Source organism: Crocuta crocuta, unplaced genomic scaffold (genome assembly GCF_008692635.1).
Source record: "Crocuta crocuta isolate KB4526 unplaced genomic scaffold, BGI_CrCroc_1.0 scaffold1, whole genome shotgun sequence".
In the NCBI taxonomy this organism is placed as follows: Eukaryota; Metazoa; Chordata; class Mammalia; order Carnivora; family Hyaenidae; genus Crocuta; species Crocuta crocuta.
Window position 1 is genome coordinate 5,690,347 of NW_027527930.1, and position 13,400 is coordinate 5,703,746.

The window sequence follows — 13,400 nt, forward strand, 5'->3', positions numbered from 1 at the left end:
TCGTCATTTTCAGCTTAACCTTTTCCTTGAGCTTGCTTCTTAGACTATGAATTTCTGAGTTGGGAGAGGGGGAAAATCATTTTTAATATGTTCTACTGCTAGACTGTAAGATACACAGGGAAAGCAAATGGGGTGAGAAAAATAAATACATTTACAAAACAGGGCCGATGAACAGAAGTAGGTGTAGTGTAACTTAAACAAGAGGGAAGATTGGCTTAAAAGTTGAAAAAAAATGATCAGAAAAAATAAGTGACTGTATTCATTCTTTTGATAAAAACAGTAATTTCGTACATTTGAATATTTTGAGCTTTTTCCAGAATTTTAAAGGTATAAAACATAAGGCAAAAATGAGAAGTTTAAATAATATTGTGTGAGATTGGTACATAAATTGTCTTAGGAAGACAGCTTGTGGCTAGAACCTTATCCTTTAGTCCCAGACTTCTAAATCATCATTTTTATACCCTAGATATTTGGGATCACATGGAGTTTGGTCTGAAGATTGTGTCTGATTAAAAAGGAAAGAGAGTCGGGGCGCCTGGGTGGCTTAGTCGGTTAAGCGTCCGACTTTCGCTTAGGTCATGATCTCGCGGTTCGTGGGTTCGAGCCCTGCGTCGGGCCCTGTGCTGACTGCCAGCTCAGAGCCTGGAGCCTGTTTCAGTCTGTGACTCCCTCTCTCTCTGACCCTCCCCTGCTCACGCTGTCTCTCTCTCTCTCCTAGAAATAAATAAAACATTAAAAAAAATTATAAAAAAAATAAAAAGGAAAGAGAAACTTTCCTTCATGTGATACTCATTGATATACTCACTAACACTGTTTAAGACCCACTGTGTATTGTGTTAGCCTACACACCAAAAAATACCTAAAGCATTCAGAGAAACATAGGACATACCTCTGCCTTCAAATGTGTACAGTCCAGTTGAAGAAGCAAGTTTTAGAGAAGAAAGAGAGACCCAGACAAGAGAATACACAGGCCAGCATGTGATGTGTAGGTCTGCCTCTGCCTCCGCTTTCTCTATATCACACAGGGTTTGAGATCAAAACCCGTGATTGGCTCTGAGAACTGAAGAAAAGAGATTTTGTTGCAATCTGTAGTACTGAAAAACTGGAAACACCCTCAACGTCACCAATAAGACAGATTGGTTGAGGATTTCCCGTGCCATACAATGTCACGCGGATAAAGAGGATGGGCCGAAACGACCTTGGGAAGCATGAAAGGATGCTGAAGCATATTTTTGAAGAGCAAAAGCCAACCATATAGTGATTTGCTTTTATATTAAAAAATCTATGTCTCCCTCTATGGACATATGTGTTTCTCTGTGAGTGATGTGTGTGTCTCTCTATATACATATATAAGTGCAGACAGGATAGAAAACTAATGCCAAACTCTTACCTAAGGTTACCACTGGAGAGTGACGGTGTAGAAGAATGATGAGGAGAAACTTACATGTTTTATTCCACATACATCTGCAGTGTGTGAACCTTTTACAATAAATTATATTATCTATTTCCTTAAAATATTAAAAAGAAAAGAAAAAATAAATATGCTGGATCTTGCTCTTCAGAATAGACTCAGGTGATAGAAACAAGTAGTTTATTTTATAACATGAGAGAGGATGAGCTTTTCTTCTTGTTTCTGGATCACATGATAAAAAACAATACATTTGGAAAACAGAAAGCAGCCCATAAACTAATATGCAAAGTGAGCCTTTTGTGGTATTTGGCTCACACTTCATCCACATACTGTACACAAACCCTAACATTTATCAACAACCAAGTTAGGAACATCTGCTTTCTTTGGCAACTGGAAAGGGCCATATATTTATGCTTTCAGATAGTCATAAAGTGTTTATTAAGCCTATAAATTGCCTTATAGGGAAAGCGGAGTGTTATCATATAGATACACAAAGAAAGTTTGTTAGTACTTCAGTCTAGTTGTTACCTCCTTACGTGGAAGGTTATATTCATGTAATCGATATGGGTAGTTAGAACGGNGGGGGGCACTGTGAAGGGAAGCATAAATGTAATTGAGCAGGAACCTGACCTGCCTGGCGTTTATCTTGGTTAGGCACAACTTGACCAACGCTTCCACATACCCTCACTTCCTCCCTATCTTTTTCTCCTTACTGGCCTTGAGGGGGCTTGTATAAAAGGCCTCGGGAGAGCATGAAAAACCATATGACTGCACACTTCTAGGCAGCAATTCACCCTCACGCTGAGGTCTCCTGCCTCTAGGAACGACTCCGGTTTAGTCGTCTCCACCATGGGCCTCAGACCTAACGCCACCCCCTCCTGCACCAGCGCCAGCCCACTTCCGGCCCTCCAGGTGTGGCTCCTGCTAACCCTGCTCCTGAGCACGCTGGTTCCCTCGACCGCTGGAGAAAGTAAGAGAAACTTAAGGAACGCTGAGGGTGGCGTCCCTGCCGCGGGCTGCTTCTGCTGCGGCAGGCCTTGGGGGTAAAGCTGCCCTCCTGGGGAGGCCGTTATACTAGTAACTCTAAGTGGAGAGAGGATGCTTAGCGGGTAGTTAACGTGTGCCAAGGTGTTCTGCTAAGGTACTTTACTAAAGATTGGAAGATCATACCCGCAGTGACTTTATGAGAGCGGTACAGGTAACTCATAAGGGGACTAAGGAAACAAGTCAGTAGATAAGATCGCCACAAGAATCTGGACCGCTAATGGAGTCACGCTTTCTATCCTAGCTGGAAGTGTGGACCTGGAGCCGTTCCTTGAACTTCGCTGCTTGTGCATGAACACCGTCTCTGGCATTCATCCAAGTAACATCCAGAACTTGGAGGTGCTCAGGGCAGGACCCCATTGTGCCAACGTCGAAGTGATGTAAGTCCCTGCTTCTCAATCATTGCCTCCTCGGGCATTAGGGAAACTCTCCACCTCTGTCCCCACCGACATAGTTTTGTCCGACCCGTGAATCTCTCCTGAGGGTCAGGCCAGGGCACTCACAGATAATTCCATTCCCTCTTGCAGAGCCACGCTGAAGAACGGGAACAAAGTCTGCCTGAACCCAGAAGCTCCCAAAATCAAGAAAATAGTCCAGAAAATTTTGGAAAGTTAATGGGCCAATGGCTTAATCTGTTCACTGTCTGTCAAATCTTCCTACATCCCAAAAGGGTAGGAGTTTAAAGGTTTGACTTTCTGGAGTTCTTACTCATCCAAAATACCTATTCATATTGTATTGAACTTTGGATATGTTTTCCATTCTGCCTTGAAATGTCACATAGTATTCTGAGAAGGCTGGTTCGTAGATGACAGAGAACAGTCAGCAAGCTACTTGTCAAAATATATGGTTTATTCCCTAACTCTTGGCTGAATGTGGCTCTATGCATTGCACTCCTTTATTTAAAATTTTCTTTCCAAGTATTTACATGTGTGTTAACCTATCTTGCTCTACTTTACTATGAGACTAGCTATATTCATGATAATTAAGAGATTCCATAATGGTCATTGTTATGAGGAATCACAAAGAGCCCAGAATAGAGTTTTTCATTGTCTTAGTCTTAGGATGCCTTGTTTCCAAGCATTTTTTGAACAGTTTTTATAGTGTTTATTTCAGCCTTCAACCCTAAAAATAATACAGTGGTAGAATGTGAGTCTTGTAAGCTGTGGCCACTTATAAATATAAAGTATAAATATAAAGTGAATATATTTAATACTATAGAATTAAAAAAAATATGACAAAAAGCATTAACATTGCCTCTATAAAAAAACTCCAGTATTTTCAATAATAATCCTAATAATAACATAGATTCTTTGTGGTGTCAAATGTTTTAACCTGGAATGTTTGTTTTTATTTGCATTCACATCCTGTCTGCTTACAATTTTAGTATTAGAATCAACCTTGCGAATAAGTAAAATAAAAAATTCAAACTTTATCAGACTTCTAACTATTGTTTTATAATCAATAGCACTTTCATACTTTCTACGCTTTTTTATTTGAATATAGTTGAGAGCCAACATTGCATTCATTTCAGCAGAGTGACTGACCTTCTCCCTACCTCATGCCGTGCGCTCCAAAGACAGCTACCATCCCACACTGTACCACATTATTACAACACCACTGACTATACCCCCCACGCTGTGCTCTTTATCCCCCGTGGCCTAGTCATTCCGTAACTGGAAGCCTGCACTTCCTATTCCCCTGTACCCATTTTGCCCATTCTCTCCTCATTCCCTTTGGTTATTTATTTCTTAATCCCTTAAATTTATACCCACACTATTCTCACACATGTATTAACATGAAATCAAAACTTGTTACTGCTTTGCAGTCATATATTATTAATTTTAACAGGATTGTTGGGGGGAAAAGCCTTAATAACTCCCTCTTTCTTTTACACTTCTTTTATTTCACAATATAGCACACAAAACCGCTAGTTGATGCTCTGTGTTATTTTTAGATTTTTTATTTATTATTATTATTTTTTAATTTTTTAAGCATTTATTCATTTATGAGAGACAGAGAGCACGAGCAGGGTAGGGGCAGAGAAAGAGAGAGAGACAGAATTTGAAGCAGGCTCCAGGCTCTTAACTGTTAGCATAGAGTCCGACGCGGGACTCAAACTCATAAGCTGTGAGATCATGACCTGAGCCGAACTCTGATGCTTAACTGACTGAGCCACCCAGGCACCCCAATTATTATTATTTTTAAAGTTGATTTGTTTATTTTTGAAAGAGAAATAGCATGTACGTGCAAGCAGGGGAGGGGCAGAGAGAGACAGAGAGAGAGAGAATCCCAAGCAGGCTCCATGCTATCAGCACAGAGTCCGATGCAGGGCTCAATCTCATGAACTGTGAAATCATGACCTGAGCTGAAATCAATAGTCGGACACTTAACCTACTGAGCCGCCCAAGTGCCACTGATCTGTGTCATTTTTAATTTATTATAATCGTAGTGAAAAATTTGTGATAAATTTTAATATGCTGGGCATACTAAGTGTTTTGTGTGCATGAATTAAATGATTCTCACAAGCTAGCTAGGACCTGGTTAAAAGTACATCCTCTGCAAAGAGAATAATTGGGTAAATTAGGTCTACCCCTTGCTAGTTGTGTAACTTCGGACAGGTTGCATAACCTCTCTGTGCCTTAGTTTCTTCACCTCTAAAAATGGGATAGTAATATTGCTTTCACAGTTAATGTGAAAATTAAAAGAGGTAATAGATTCGAAGGGCTAGCAGTCCCACAAGAAGCCCTATATGAGTGTTAGTGACTATTTTTACTATTTGTTTGTTGTACTATTAGCATTCTCGGTGTTATAGAGAAGAATACTGAAATTCAAAGAGATTAGGAAATTTGCCCCAAGATCAGATAAATAAGTAGATGACAGAGTGAGTAATTGAAGCTCTGCTCTTAACCACCACACCACTTTCCTTGATTTTTCTTTCTCTAATGAAGGGCTTATATTCTATATCACAATATATTGGCCACAAAAATAGGTTCTGATCATGAAACAGCATACTGTGATGGTGGTAGGAGAAATAAGTTCACCAACCACAACCTGTAGATGGACTTTGGGGGAACACTCATGTATTAAGCATTTAGTTCACAAATTTTGTATATTAAGATCTCCTTTTCTTATCTCCTCGTTAGTATAGGCTCAGTGCCTTAAACTGTTTCGTCTACAAAATAAATGCATTTAGTAAGTGATAGTTAGTATATAAATACACACATATATAAACATGTAATAAAGCAGAAAATGGAGATTGCAATCATCTTCATTAGATTTTCTTCAATAATTCAAAAGAGCTCAGACATTCCATTCATTTCTCTAGTGGTTTCCTACTGCTACCTACAGGGTCAGCTCCTGAAACATGACACCATTTTTCTTCACTGTCTGATACCTCCTAAGATGCATATGTGTTTTGTTTTTGTGTGCATTAAACTATTTCATGTAATGCAGAGAAAGAATCATTTAATGACCCTTACTACTTCCTGTAAATACTGACATCTGGGGGTAAGGTTGTAAAATCCAGTATCCCGCCCATTCATATCCCAAACCATCTCTTTCCTCCATCCCCTCTACCACCAACCCTATTTGGGATCTCACATTTTAGTCTAATACACTTGTGTAAGTTACAGTACATTCTGTAACTGTCAGCCGTTGCATTGGAGGCTGGATGTTCAAACTATGTAAGTCCCAGAGAATTGTCCTTGAAGAGATTACTGTCTGGTCAGAGAAGCTGACAGGCTGACAAATAACCAAACCTGATGGGACACCTGTAGATATAGAGGTCTGCTCTAACTGTAGGAAGAAACTCACAGAGGAGCAAGTCAAAAGCTGAGCATCATAATTTTCAAGTTTTATTATCTTCATGAACATATATTGAGTCCTTACCCATGTTCTAGAATGGTGATAAATGTTATGATTGCTCACCTCATAGAGCTTTGCATTTGGGAAGAGAAAACATTTAAGAAAAAATTTTTTAATGTTTATTTTTGAGAAAGGGGGGGAGGGGCAGAGAGAGGCACAGACACAGAATCCGAAGCAGGCTCCAGGCTCTGAGCTGTCAACACAGAGCCTGACTTGGGGAGCTGAAGTTGGACACTTAACCAGCTGAGCCACCCAGGTGCCCCAGAAAACATTTTAAACAGTTTCGAGTGCGCGCGCGCACACGCACACACACACACACACGCGCACACACACACACATCTGCATGTGTAATATCTATATCTGGGAGACATCGCAAATGCAGGGGTGTTACAGAAACACAACAGGGAACACAATTAGCTGTCGCTGTCAGGAAAGGCCTCGCTGAGGAAGTGATGTTAGGCTGACACCAGAAATTCGAACAGGACTTAGCTGAAAGGCAAGCGTGGGATATGAAGAGCAAGAACAGTGTAGGCAGAGGAAGTACATTGCATAACCCTGCAGAAAGCTTGGTCCTGCTGAGCTTTCAGAAGTCAGCTAGTTTCATGCCATGGGCTATTAATGCCCTTCACCGCTGTTAATTAGTGTGACAGAAAGCCTCTGGCTTTGAGGCAACGGTATACTTTGCCATGATTAGGAGCCCAAGTAAGGGCACCTGGATGGCTCAGTCAGTTAAGCACCCAACTCTTGATTTCCATTCAGGTAATGATCTCACAGTTCATAAGTTCGAGCCCTAAATCAAGCTCTGCACTGACAGTATGGAGCCTGCTTGGGATTCTCTCTCTTTCTGTGTCTCTCCCCTGCTCTGTTTCTCTCTCTCTCTCTCTTTCTCAAGATAAATACACTTAAAAAATTATTTAATAAAAAGAGCCCAAGTCATCCTTTTTCAGAGAAGGGAAGATGGTCCATATTGATCTCTTGACCTTTACTTTGCAGGATTTTGTTACCTACCCTCCACCCACTCTTCTACATCTTTCTACACTCCACTCCCATATGCTCTATGACCTCCGTAGAGCATCACTGATCCAGTGAACTGTGCGGCCTGACTTAAACTGGCACTGATCCAGGTCACAGCAGGCTCTGGGAAATGTGGCCTGGAAACTCTCCTGCTTGACCTCATTTCTGGGCCAGGCCCAAAGCAAAAATATTTGGGCACCAATTTTTTATAGAAAGCATGCATTCCAATATTACCTTCATAATTTTTCTCAGGGTACAAGGATAGACCAGGATAACAGACTTTGTTCCCTAGAGAATACTGAATGAAAGCTGAGGGCGGGGTAGATCCTGTTCAAGAGACCGAGGAAACTTCCACCTTCGGGTGAAATTCAGAACTGAGTCATCTGACTAAAGATCAAATTAAACTTTTTAACGAGCAAGATAACAACTACAAAGGCACACCTTTAACACACACAGCCACACAGCTCAACTCAATGGTAATCGGTAGGAAAGGCAGGCAGGGATGAGCAGTTCTTGAAAAGGCAATTGCCAGTTGGGAAGGAAACACAAACGTCTTCCCCCGTCTGAAGGCACCAGCTGTATAATTGCAACATGGTGATCTCAGAGAACTCTGCAATAACACATAACAAAGGCAACAGACAGGGTCAGATACTGTCTCTAACTGCACCCATGTGCATGTATATGAATTTAGGTTGGGGGTGTTCATCCTGCTCCCAGCTCCCAGCCAAGACAGCTGACCGCAGGCTTCCCCCCCCACCCCCCAATCTTGGCTGACCATAGCCTAACTCTTCCCAGAAGTGTGGCCACTTCCCCCACCATCTGCACCAGGCTTCCGGACAGGACAGGACGGACAGTGGGGATAAAACCGGCCTCGAAAGTCTTGGGAGCCACTGGCCTGCAAAGCGGCTGCCGCGACTGCCCTTGCACCCTCGGCTCCTGCTGGCACCTGCCCGACATGAAGCTTGGAGCTGGAGCTGGTTCCCGCGCGCCCAGCCCCTGGGCCAGCCTGCGGCTGCTGCTCCTGGGGCTGCTGCTCTTGCCAGCTGTGGTCGCCCTCCCCAGAGGTGAGAGCTAAAGTAAGGCGTGGAGGGGACGGTGGGGGCGCGGGGTGGCCGAGAGGCAGTCAGGGGGATCCCCTAGGGCTGGGGAGCAATTTTTAAAATCTTTTGAGATCTCCCTAGGTGTGCGGGGGCTGTGCCACGAGCTGCCCAGTGCACTTTACTATCTTGTCGATAACACTTCTCTCTGAGGGAGGTATGATTTGTGGGTGAGGAAATGGAAGCCAAACGCAATGAAAAAGATCCCTAAGGTAAGTTCAACGGTTCGCTGAGTCACCACTCTCTCCTCCACTGCTTCCCCCCCTCACCCCCACCCAGTGGACGCAGAAGACAAGGAGCACCTGCGCTGCGTGTGTGTGAAGACCATCTCCGGAGTCCATCCCAAGCACATCAACAGCCTGGAGGTGCTGGGTGCCGCACCCCACTGCTCCATTCCCCAGATAATGTGAGTCCCTGCACTGGCTTGGGGGGGGGGGCAGCTCTCTGCCTCCTCTGCCTTAACCTGCGTGCCTCCACACCCCGCTTCGCTACGCGTCTAACCCCACGTTCAAATCTTTTCTCTGGCAGAGCTACTCTGAAGCATGGTAGGAAGGTATGCCTGGACCCGAACGCCCCCCTGTATAAAAAAATAATCAGGAAGCTTTTGAAGAGCTAGCTACTAGCTGCCTGACTCTGTACGTTTGCAACGTGACATGGTTTTTGTTTTATTCATTTTCAATCTAATGTGGAAAAATCTCCTGACGTTTTTTATTGTCCTCCAAATTCTAAATAAATAAAATAAATCGACATGTGGTATATTTCTTAATAGAGCAAAGAAATAGTGTTGATACATCACAATTTCATTTAAAAGAAAATCTCCAGAATTTTAAGGAAAAATATACTTGAATGGAAGTTTGGTTTAATAGACTGGCTTCATTTAGTATTATGAGTTGACTCATATATATTTGCATATTTACATGATTGCATTACTTTATTTACATATTAATGTTATCATTAGCTTTGCCGGTAAATATTAATTACACTGAAACTTCAGAGGCTTTTTAAAATAAATAAATAAATAAATAAGTAAATAAATAACAGGCTCTCCTTTAATCCCCTTAGGATTTATACTCAATCTAAATATTAGAAAAAATAATACAAATGAAACTAAGATTCTTTACTACTTAGTGGAAATATATTTATACTTTCCAGAGAATTACATTAAACTATTTTACTCTTTATTGGTGCTTTGATAACAAGGACATTTCACCAAGGCAAGCTGTTAAGAACAGTTCTGATACCCACATTACTACCTCTAGTGAATCCCACATTTGTCAAACCTATAGAATTGGTTTTTACTACACCCCATTCATCGGCTGTGAATGTTCCTGTAAGCCTGCAAATGTCTTGAGCAGATGTTCTCCTTGGTATTCTCCCATTTGGTATTCTCGCATTTAGTAAAACTTTATTTGCAGTCAACCACCATTCCATGAATCCCTTGACATTGGAGAAATCAAGATTGTATGTTAAACAGCTGTGGAAAACAGAGAAGTGCAAGATAGTACATGTTTCATGTTTGGGCAAGACACCACTATATCTTGGGGACAAAGGAGGTTGTGTTAGTTACCTATTGCTTCTGTACCAAAGTCCCGTGAACACAATGGCTTAAACAACACACATTTATTATCTTACGGTCCTGGAACTCATAAGTCCAATTTGGGGCTTACAGACTAAACTCAGGGTGTCTTCAGAGCTGCTTTCTTTTCTCCAGGCTCCAGGGCATAATCAGTTCCTCTGTCTTTCTTAGCTTCTTGAGGCCACCTGCAGTGCTGTGCTAGATGGTCTCTTCCTTCACCTCCAAATGACATCACTCCAACCTCTGTTTGAGTTGTCACGTTTCCTCTCTGACACTTCTACTTCTTATACCCTGCCTGTCTCTAAAAAAATTTTTAAAAATGCCCCCTGTGATTACATTGGGCCCACTTGGATAGTCTGGGATAATATGCTCTCAAGATCCTTAACACATCTGCAAACTCTTTTTTTTTTTTCATATAAGGTAACATTTTCACACATTCCAGGGTTAGGGCATGGAAATCTCTGGGAAAGAGTAGCACTCTTCAGCTGACCATTAACGGGCAAGGAGGTAGGATCTAGTTGAGGCAGGAGAAAACTACAGACCCTTGCTTGTGAGTTAATGTCATTTCAACGGAATGCAACAGTGCGTAGAGGTGGGAATGGACTGCTAAGAGAAAATGGAGACTGGTACAATTCATTCTCCTTGGGCGTGGGGAGAGCCTCTGAGATAATCAACTACTTCAAGAAACTCTATTTATAGAGGCGTTTCACGTGCCAAAGTATCATCTAAATTTCCACACCCACTTGGCATGGAATGTAGTATTCCACACCCACTGCAGAATTGAGGTAAGTCTCAGAAAGATACAAAACCTCCCAAAGCCACAGCTTGTTAGAGGCTAAGCAGATGCTTCGGACGCCCAACTACCTGTGCGCTGCCTTTCACACAGCCCATTGCCTGTTAGCTTCTTCTTCAGGGAGGGGCTGTCCCACGCACAGCACTTAGATGTGGAGTGGGAATTTGCTGGGGGCCAAAGGGAAGAACAGAAATGCCGGATGAAAAATAAGTAGAAAGACACGAGACCATTAACTCCTCAGCATGACTGGAGGACAGGCTACGATTCTGCACAGCTGACGTGTCTATGGGGAGTAAACCATGGTCTTCCAATCAGCTTTCACCCGCCTGGTGCTTCTACCTCCGGTCCACCTCACACAGGCCACCTGTGTTAGCTTTCCAAAATACAAATACCTTTTTGCATAAAACCGTCAAGGCCTAAAGTCCTCAGCATGGCACCAGTGCTGTGCCATGCTTATTGCCCCTTTGAGCCTGAGTTTCCTCATCTGTGCAGTGAGAATAGCATGAGTGTCTACTTCATAGATGACCATCAGGACTAAACACATGATGTGGGCAAAACACCTGGTGCAGTTCCTCCTGCTAAGCTGTGCTTCAAAATTAGCAACTATATTGAGGCACCTGGGTGGCTCAGTCAGTTGAGCATCCGACTTTGGCTCAGGTCATGATCTGCAGTTTGTGAGTTCAGGCCCCGCATCGGGCTCTCTGCTGTCGGTGCAGAGCCTGCTTTGGATCCTCTGTCCCCCTCTGTCCCTGCCCCTCTCCAACTCTCTCTCTCTCTCAAAAATAAATAAACATTTTTTTAAAAAACTCAGCAACTATAATTATTATTGTTGCTCTGAATACTGCTCTCAGTGTACCATCCCAGTCAGACCAGAGTGTAGGCTGAGGCATTTAATAGACTGATTCTTGGTGATAAGCAGCAAAATATTGTTGTAATAGGAATCAAAGTTCCTTAAGCAAATGAACTTTGAGAGAGAAAAGACTGTAAATGGAGTATGGGAGGTAAGATTTTAAAAAAAAAATGTGTTGATGTTTTATTTATTTCTGAGAGAGAGAGAGGGACCGAGCATGAGTAGGGGAGGGTCAGAGAAAGAGGGAGACACAGAATCTGAAGCAGGCTTCAGGCTCTGAGCTGTCAGCACACAGCCTGACACGAGGAACCCGCGAGATCATGACCTGAGCCGAAGTCGGACGCTTAACCTACTAAGCCACCCAGGCGCCCCAAGATTTTTTTTCCTTATCTTCCTTTAATGTCCTGCTTCCGACAATGATAATGTACTTAATTAGAGTCGGTAAGTGTGACTCAAAGAGCCAAAACAAATTTTGCAAAGTCAACCCATGCTGGTGCCTTGCAGATCCTTCCTTCAAAATTGCTAGAGAAACACTTTCAAGCAGCCNAGGTGTTGAAATATTTTTCCTGCATAAAATGTCCAAACTATACACTTACTGCATAGTCATGGACCTTATCAACAGAACAAAACCAAAACCACCAAAGGATATTTTGCTCTTGGAAGTTGTTCTGTATTTTTAAAATTATTGCTTTTTTTCCCCCTTTGAAGGCCTTTGTGGTAAAAAACAGTTTCCTCTTCAGTGCAGAGAACATTGAGGGTTTAGTTGTTTTAAAAGATACAACCATATTTTTTCTTATTATAAAAAGTAACAAATGTATGCTCATTATAGATAACAGAAAACACAGTGGAAACTATAAAGGAAAAAAAATTAAAACAACTGTAATTTTGCCACTCAAAAATACTGTTTTATTTTCAAAATATTAGTTATTGGATATTGGTTATAAGGTGAACTGTTAACTTTCAATAAATTCTCACCATACACAATTATAAAGGAAATAAGAATTACTGTATTGTTAGGGAGTATTCCTGTCTCAATTTTACATGTAGAAAACCAAGTCCTAGGGTAATAAAATAAATTTTTCCTTTGGTCACAGCAAGGTGTCAAACTCCAGAAATTAAGCATTCACTTATACATTTACAAATATTGTGTATCTATGTATTCAGTGTGTATTTATGTGTTTACACACATGCACACATCCCTAACACGAGTTCACAATACAATGCTTATATTTGGTTTGTACAGTGTTCTGATATTTTGTTTTTCTATACTGTCCTCCTTTATCCACTTTTTAAAACATGTTGGTGACAAGCTTGTGAATTATTTCACAAACCATTAATGTATCATAACTTGTAGTTTTAAAGCATTGCTCTAAAATAAATAAATAAATAAATAAATAAGCATTGTTCTAGTTCTTTGGTTAAAGATTCAAGTTTTACCATTTCGGGTTGGAGTCCACACTCTAGTTAATGCTTCTCTAGATACTTGGAGTCAGTAGGGACGAGAAACTGAGGGGCCCTGGATGGTTAACTCTCCTTGCCTGTAGTCTGTTTTCCATCTCACTCTCGAGGACTGACCTGGGGCTGGAGTTTCTGGGCACCCCATGAGGAGCAGATGTTGAGGGGAAGGTGTAACACCAGATAGGGAGTTGTCTGGATTGTTGAGAGTCTGTCTTTTTCAGCTCGGGGCTCTTATACTCACTGCCCATTTAGCGTCAGCCGCGCGCATCCGGTTTGGTCCCTAATGTAAAATA

The 13,400-nt window shown here is 41.9% G+C and overlaps 2 protein-coding genes across 2 annotated transcripts; both read left to right on the forward strand.

The window, feature by feature from the left end:
* The first annotated feature begins 2,192 nt into the window (after nucleotides 1-2,192).
* Nucleotides 2,193-3,760, forward strand: PPBP (pro-platelet basic protein). Its single transcript, XM_077751228.1, has 3 exons — nucleotides 2,193-2,381; nucleotides 2,700-2,835; nucleotides 2,983-3,760. The coding sequence occupies exons 1-3, from the start codon at nucleotides 2,261-2,263 to the stop codon at nucleotides 3,068-3,070; spliced, it is 345 nt and encodes a 114-aa protein (XP_077607354.1). The 5' UTR covers nucleotides 2,193-2,260; the 3' UTR covers nucleotides 3,071-3,760.
* Nucleotides 3,761-8,275: 4,515 nt separating this feature from the next.
* On the forward strand, nucleotides 8,276-9,122 carry LOC144220893 (platelet factor 4-like). Its single transcript, XM_077751240.1, has 3 exons — nucleotides 8,276-8,397; nucleotides 8,710-8,836; nucleotides 8,959-9,122. Exons 1-3 carry the CDS (start codon nucleotides 8,289-8,291, stop codon nucleotides 9,044-9,046), a joined length of 324 nt encoding a protein of 107 aa, XP_077607366.1. The 5' UTR covers nucleotides 8,276-8,288; the 3' UTR covers nucleotides 9,047-9,122.
* Nucleotides 9,123-13,400: the final 4,278 nt, after the last annotated feature.

What these genes read in the sequence shown, in the direction of transcription:
- PPBP (XM_077751228.1), top strand. Translation starts at nt 2,261, where the DNA reads ATGGGCCTCAGACCTAACGCCACCCCCTCCTGCACCAGCGCCAGCCCA. An exon ending in TCCCTCGACCGCTGGAGAAA is followed by an intron (nt 2,382 to 2,699) that starts GTAAGAGAAACT and finishes TTTCTATCCTAG; the next exon opens with CTGGAAGTGTGGACCTGGAG. An exon ending in TGTGCCAACGTCGAAGTGAT is followed by an intron (nt 2,836 to 2,982) that starts GTAAGTCCCTGC and finishes TCCCTCTTGCAG; the next exon opens with AGCCACGCTGAAGAACGGGA.
- LOC144220893 (XM_077751240.1), top strand. Translation starts at nt 8,289, where the DNA reads ATGAAGCTTGGAGCTGGAGCTGGTTCCCGCGCGCCCAGCCCCTGGGCC. An exon ending in TGTGGTCGCCCTCCCCAGAG is followed by an intron (nt 8,398 to 8,709) that starts GTGAGAGCTAAA and finishes ACCCCCACCCAG; the next exon opens with TGGACGCAGAAGACAAGGAG. An exon ending in TGCTCCATTCCCCAGATAAT is followed by an intron (nt 8,837 to 8,958) that starts GTGAGTCCCTGC and finishes TTTCTCTGGCAG; the next exon opens with AGCTACTCTGAAGCATGGTA.